Source organism: Nematolebias whitei, chromosome 14 (assembly GCF_014905685.2).
Source record: "Nematolebias whitei isolate Nwh7 chromosome 14, NemWhi1, whole genome shotgun sequence".
Lineage (NCBI taxonomy): Eukaryota > Metazoa > Chordata > Actinopteri > Cyprinodontiformes > Rivulidae > Nematolebias > Nematolebias whitei.
This window is the reverse complement of record NC_056511.1, coordinates 40,965,541-40,973,093: the sequence shown is the minus strand read 5'-3', so window position 1 is coordinate 40,973,093 and position 7,553 is coordinate 40,965,541. Positions and strand designations below refer to the sequence as shown.

General features: G+C 41.1%; 1 protein-coding gene across 1 annotated transcript in view; it reads right to left on the bottom strand.

Moving 5' to 3' along the window:
- LOC119420320 (latent-transforming growth factor beta-binding protein 3) overlaps window positions 1–6,595 on the bottom strand; it is a gene marked incomplete at its 5' end in the record, with an annotated part of 9,724 nt that extends 3,129 nt beyond the window's left edge. The window contains 3 exon segments of the mRNA XM_037687708.1: window positions 4,720–4,825; window positions 4,901–5,064; window positions 6,326–6,595. Of these exon segments, the coding sequence (XP_037543636.1) occupies window positions 4,720–4,825; window positions 4,901–5,064; window positions 6,326–6,595 (540 nt within the window).
- Between the last annotated feature and the right edge of the window lie 958 nt (window positions 6,596–7,553).

Here is a 7,553-nt window from a genome sequence, read left to right as displayed (position 1 = left end):
AAACTCCACCCAGAAAGGCCCCTGGACCGGGGTTTGAACCAGGGAGCAGCTCTACCAGTTGCGCCACCGTGCTGCCCAGTTGATAAGATGTGTTTGGTACTTGCCAAAACTGGCATAGTGCATTGTGGGTAAACATTTCAACTTCGGTCTTATCTGTTCAAACAACGTTGTTCCAGACTTCATTCAGATGGAGCGTTATAAACTGGTGCATTATGGGTAAACAGCTCTTCTTCCTCATCTTTACAAACCAAGCTGATGATCAGTTAAACGAGTGTATTCTATCAGCAGAACCCGGCTGCTACTTTCACTATTAAATTGTTTAGAAGCAGCCAGGGTGAACTTCTCAGCACAGCTTTTCTATTTTGTCTATATTTAAAAAAAAATTAGTGATGGCAATCTGTTATGTGTTTTTGCAACAGAGGCTAGATTTGAGTAATTTAAGAACAAGACCAGATTATTAGACGCCAGTCGAAGGAGGGGTGTAATGTGCTACATTCACTGTCGGCCCGTAAACTTTTGTTCTGCTCATAACTTCTGAGCCGCTCAAGATAATTGAATGAAACTTCATGCACATCTGCATCATCACAAGATAGAGTGTCACATACACTTTTCAACCCCTGGCTCCAAAGTCAAGGTCACAAATCAAGGTCAAAGTTAAAACAAGGTCTTTGCTTGTCTGGACTGTAACTTCGGATCCACTCAAGATAAATTAACGAAACCCAATATACCCCCAACATTTTTCAGTCAGGTCATCTGGACAGTTTCTTTTTTTTGTGCTTAAACGTTTCGCCTTCGATCCAGAAGGCTTCATCAGTCAAGGAAACACACAACAAAACTGATTCTTCCCCAACAGCTTACTCCAAAGTGGAACAAACCAGTTTTGGTTGTGATTAGATGGTCTCTTTGGTACGCCCTTCCTTCATTGTCGGCCCTCTTCCTTGTTGACAGTCCTGTCAAACTGGTTGAAAACAACAAAGTCCTGACTGAAAAATGTTGGATTGTATACCTGGATTACTGAGCATGGACTTTGTTGAAACCCAATATACATTTATATCTGCACTAGAAAGTGTGTTATATAATATTTTCATAACCCCAGCTTCAAGGTCAAGTCACAAATCAAGGTCAAAAGTTTTATGAGTTCTTTGTTTGTCGCTGTGGTGTGTTCATTGACTGGCACGTAATGTGTCATATGAGGTACAGCAGTCCCTTGCTACTTCGCAGCTCAACTTTTGTGGACTCACTTTTTCGCGATTTTTCAAAGTAAGATTGTGCACAACAAAAAAAAAAAAAGATTGTACACGACACATATTACTCACATGATTGGGATGGTACGGGATACAGTAAAAAGTTAATGGAAAAAATACAGAACTTTGGACAGATGCCGCCATTTTGTAGTTTTCTCTCAATAAGCCTACACTGTATCGCCAGTCAAAAGAACTACATTACCCAGAAGTCAACAGTGTTACCGCCCGCTGCTTTCTGCTGAAATGTAAAGTTTTGATCCAATCCAAAAAAGTTTGGTCCTTATTCATAGTGACTTTGGCGCTCAGTGGATGCAGAGCTGATCAGAACCAAACCAGAACCGGACCAGGACTACTTCCTGCCTCATCGGTCATTCTGAGTGCTGCTTGCCAGCCTATGAGGCCTCTCGAGTGAGAAGGCGTTGCTCTGAGGTCCGCTGTTTTCCCCTGAGCTCACCAGGACTTTCTTCATCTGGACTTTTCTGGATTATTTGGACTGATCGGGACCATTGTGTGGTGTTGTGCTGGCTATCCAAAGGTCCGGGTCTCTCTAAAAGTGTCTGGTGCTCAACGGCTGCAGAGAGCCAATCAGAACCAGACCAGAACCGGAACAAGGCTGATGAGTACTAAAATTTAGCAGTAACTACTGTACAGTACATACGTATGTTGCTAAAATGATGTAGGTTTAAGAGTTTAGAACATTGCAAGAGTGTGGGAAGGGTTTATAAAGCCTTAAAGTATAAATACTAGAATAAATATAGCGTTCCTACTTTGCGGTTTTCACTTATTGCAGGGGGTGGGGTCTGGAACGTAACCCCCGCAATAAACGAGGGACTACTGTACTCTGGTTTATATTATGTCCTGAAATGTAAAACTGGCAGAACTGAAAGAGAATGAACTTTCTTTTTCTCCTGATCTTAATGTGGAATTTATATTTATAGCTAAAATCTCGATTTGTGCAGTTCCCATTTTATTTTTAAGTCCTTGAAGGAGAAAACTTGTTGAGCTATTTTGATAAATATGTGTTAGATCACCATAAATCGCAGCTGAATTGATAATACATATTTTTGTAAATGTTAAACAGCTATTTTAAGCTTGGGCTCTATTTGAAAATGACACAAAGAATGTCTTCTCTTTTTTTGTTGCTTTGTAGGTTTAATGCGCCTTTGATGAAATTTAGCTTGTAACAGAATGTACTAAAACAACCTTTCATGAGGTCTGAAGTAATAAAATTCAACATTTTTCTTCCTATTCTTAACTCGTAAAACAGCAGCGTGTTTTTTCTTCCCCCAGAAAAAAGTTTTATTACAAAGCTGTGGGAACAATTCACATTCTGAAAAGCTGAATAAAGGAGCCAATTTTACGATTCACCTTTGTTATTTTTATGATAAAAGGAAGAGTTTAGCAATGGGACACACATGTAACAAAACTGATGGCCCTGAGAGAAAGAAGCTGGTCCTCTAGAGAAGAACCAGACGTACAGTATCAGGTTTTGTCAAAGGCCACATTGTCTGAGCCAGAACTGAGAGATGGAATAATAGTGGAATGGAAAAACGTGAGCGGCCAAGATTTTCTTGAAATTGGATCTTCGGCGGGGTGATGACAGTCCTGCGTTGGGCAGGCACACAGAAACAGGCTGACTTATTTTCCACACACTCTTTTATTTTTGTCTCACTGTCTGTGTGTGATTCTCATAATTTCCTCCAGTTTTCTCCTCTTAAATGTTTCACACTCTTGTCCCAACCTTACCGTTCACTTTCATGTCTGCTTTATAGCAACTTTTATAGGACTGTAAAGTGGTTTAAAGTGGCGGTTTTAATCTGGAGCTATAATCTCAGAGAGTGAAGGTATGAACTGGAGGGCATGCTTGACATTTTTGGCTCAGCAAACAATAATTTTATCCTTGGAACACACACAAGATTTTGTGCAGATAAATATTTTTTAAACTTGCTGCTGTAAAGCAAATGCTGTGCACTTTAAATACAGGTGTAAAATGTAAATAACAACAAAATGCATTGATTTGCAAATCTAATAAACTTTTGCTCACTTCACAGTAAACTTATTTTACTCAAATGAAACATACTAAATATTTGAAAAAAGAAATTGTACTATTTTTAGGAAAATAAGGTCATTTTAAAACTGATGGCATCTAAAAAAGTGGGACATAAGCCCAAATGCACCCCCATACCATTAGAGAGGCAGGCTGGAGGGTTCCTTTCCTCTTTAGTACAGAGGACATGTAATCTGTGGTTCCAAAAAACAATTTCTAATTTCAATTCATTTGACCACAGAACATTTTTCCACTTGGCCTCAGTCCATTTGAAATGAGCTTTGGTTCAGAGAAGATGGCAGCAGTTCTGGATGGTGTTTGACTTCTTCCTTGCCTGATAGAGCTTTAAGCGTTTGTGGATGACGCAGTGAACTGTGTTTACAGACACATGCAGTGATGACCAGAACAGAACCAGACCTATTTTAATGCATTGCCGCCTCAATTTCTTTCTTAGTTCATATCTTAGATGTTATTACTGTTTTTCTTATACATTTTATTGTTGGATGTAACTGGGACCTTGTGTACATAATTTCGCTCCACCACATGTACCACATGAGGTGCGAATGACAATAAAGAAACTCTGACTCTGACTCTGACTCTGACTCAAGCTCTGAATATCACAGACTCTTGTTAATAATAATAATAATAATGAACTTTGGTTCTTGATCTTCGAGCTCAGAGATTTCTACAAATTATAAAATTATTTTAAGATTATGAACTGTAGATGGTGGGATATTAAAAGTTTTTGAGATTTTCTGTTCAGAAAAACAAAACTTTTAGACAGTTTCTCACAGACTGGTGAACCTCGGCCCATCTTTACTTCTGAACTATCCAGTCTCTCTTAAATGTTTTTATATCCATTTTTTCTATTGACTTGTTACCAGGGCAGCATGGTGGTGCAACTGGTAGAGCTGCTGCCTCTCAACAAGCAGGTTACCCTGGTTCAAATCCCAGTCTGGGGGCCTTTCTTGGTGGAGTTTGCATGTTCTCTCCGTGCATGCGTGGGTTTTCTCCACGTACTCCAGTTTCCTCCCACAGACCAAAAACATGCATGTTAGGCTGATTGGTAACTCTAAATTGTCCCTAGGTGTGAGTGAGAGAGTGAATGGTTGTTTGTCTCGTTTGTCTCTGTGTCTCTGTGATGGACTGGAGACCTGTCCAGGGTGTCCCCCACCTCTCGCACAGTGATTACTGTATATGACCACCAGCGACCCCCGTGACCTAAAAAGGAAGATGTGAGTAAAAGATAATGGATGGATGGATATTATAGTCCATAAAATATGAGTATTTGAGATTTGCAAATGATTGCATTCTGTTTCTGTTTATACTGCCCACAACAGCCCATCTTTTCCAGAACTGCGGTTGTAAATGAGGAGTGCATGAGCCTGTAAATAAATCAACCAGCTCTTAAAAAACAGTGGTACTCACTTGGTAATTTGGGACACTGATAACACTTGTTTTGTCCCCATGAGTTTCCCACGCTGCCACAGCAGTCTTCCTGATTGGTCAGAACAGGAAGTGGGGTGCTGTTGCACTACAACAAAGAAGAAATGTTACACAGATGCTTCAGGCTCAATACTGAGCACAGCAGGAGGCGAGGTAAACTCACAGCCTGTTTGGGGGTGGTCTCCTGAAAGCAGCGCCCCTTTGGTTTGTGTCTTGCTGGGATCTGCCATGGCCCTGTTTTGTGAGGAGGCTTGGCGTCTGATTGCTCGTGAGGCTGAATGACGACTGAGGTGTCAGGTGTGTGGTGAACACGTACGTTAATCTGCACTGAAAACAGAACACAAGCTACATTTCCTGAAGGAATGCACATCAACTGTTGTTATTTATGCTAAAGTTTTAAAGAAAAAAATTTAGCACTTAGAATATGTGTTGGGGATCAGTCTTAGCTACCAATTTTGTGTTTACTAAGTTTGAATACCTGAAGCATTTTGAATTGGATCGACTCCATAAATGAATCTGTTGTCGATGTGCTCCCTTTCATTACATTCAAAGAATTTCATTCAAATTCATAGGTTCATGAGATATTTTACTAACAGACATTCCAAGATTTTGTGAAAACTGAGCAGTCAGAGATGACTCTCAGCTACTACTACACTAAATTGTAGCTCAACATCTGTAAAACTGATGGCGTTAAAGACATTCTTTATGTCAGTTACCTGTGACGGCCATCTCAAATTTAGCTGACTTCAACGATTACTGTATTTTTCGCTGTATAAGTCGCACCTTTTTGCATAAATTTGCATGTCTGCGACTTATACACTGAAGCGACTAATATACTACCCCCCCCCCCCCCCAGATTTATAACCCAATTTTTGACTGAGATCTAACGATTTCATTCATTCTGACATGGAAAATATTAAACATCACCATTTGCTAGACGGTCCTTGAGTCATATGGCAAGCCAAGTGTTTCAATAATAGGTAAAAGTGGTTATTAATGAGACACTTGGTTTGCCATACAAAGTTACCTTCGTTTCGCTCCAGAACTCCTGGAGCAAATGTCAAATCAGCTGCATTTCACCAGGGCGGTGCGGCGAAATGCAGCTGATTTGACCGCCATAGTGTATTTATTAAGGAAAAGTTCAACAGAGACACACCTTTACTATAATGTCGAGCAAACAAATAATATTTTTAAGTGCTAATCTTGTTAAATTCTTGTTCAAGTCCTCGCATGCACACTTTCACGGCCGCCATTTGGCAGCCAATCGATTTTTGGCACAACACCGGCCCAAGTTTCCGGGTGGTCAGCGGTGACGCATAATGGATACGACTTATACGGCGAAGCGACTTATTTATGTTTTTTTCCAATTTATTAGACATATTTGGACTGATGCGACTTATATGGCGGAAAGCACGGTAATGAGTTGTAGATGTTTGTTCCAACCTTCTGAGAGTTTTAATAAAAATTATTGCAGTTCATGATCTTTTTTTTTGCAAACTGACAGGCAGACACTCAGCAGGATATGACATGATCGGAAGAGAGCGACACAAAAATCAAAGTTAGATACGTCAAAGCGATTGACAGATACCTTCTGATGAGTGGTGCCCCGCTTGTGACAGAGGCAGAGTGAAAACCGAGTGTGTCTGTGTGAGCTGAGTGCGCCCGAAGGACGTCTGCTCCACGAGCTTCAGGCCGTCTGGCTTCAGAGAGGCGGGGTACACAGGCTGCCTGTTACCGAGTGCCGCCTGAGGTTGCTGTAGTGGAAACTGGCAGAGCCGACCGGTGAAGCCGGGAGGGCACAGGCAGTGCTTCCTGGAACTGCACACACCTCCGTTCATGCATGTCAGGGGACACACAACTGCAGGAAAACACACACAGAGACAGAGAGAGAAGAAAATAATTCAATATACCAAAAGAGTTTTATTCATTTATGTTTAATTAAATAACTGACACATTTGTTTGTTTGATTTTTGTAATTCTCACATTCAGCAGCTTTTTTTTTCATCTCTGCAACACTGTTAAAATCAGAAGCATCTTGTTCCAGAGTGATGCTGAAAAACTGGTCCTTGTCCTTTGTCTCCTCTAAGTTGGACATTGTAGCCCCAGTGTTCAGTTTAAACCTTACGGTTAATTCAAAGAAAACTGGCTCTGCAAGCAGATGTGTTAGCATCCCTACAATGGCAGGGGGGTCTGGGGGTCCTCCTCAGATGCCATTTCCTGCATTCTGGTGTATTTTAACGGGTTGTTAAACATCTATGTTTACCTACATTTGTAAACACTTGATTCAATAACTATTTCAGAGAGCAACAAGAACTACAGTAGTCTAACCAACAGATCTCTCCTTGTGTGAATAGAGCACGCTCCACTTCTCTCAAGCATCTTAACCCCCACCCCCCGCATCAATCCAAACATGATTTTTCCATTACAAGCCGTGGACAGTAGTTCTGTTTGGCCTTGGATCTGGGCAGCTGTCCAGATTTTTGAGCATCCCTCACTTGTTCTGAGATTGACTCTTGTCCGCTGAATTCACTCGTTGTGGTCCTCTACATGTGAAACCCCCAGGTGCCTCCTCAGGCTGCTCATGGCAGCTGGCTGTGGGCTCCTGCCCAGGTACAACAGTCTGGTTAGCTCAGCATTCATCCACACAGCTCACTCACTTGTGTTTGCTCCAGTCTTGTCTCCATTGTCACTGCCTTCGTGTGCTTCAAGTCTCAGTTGTTTAGTTGTACAATGAGAAAAAGTACAACTACAACAACTACTACAACAACTACTACAACTATAACAACTACTACAACTATAACAACTACTACAACTAC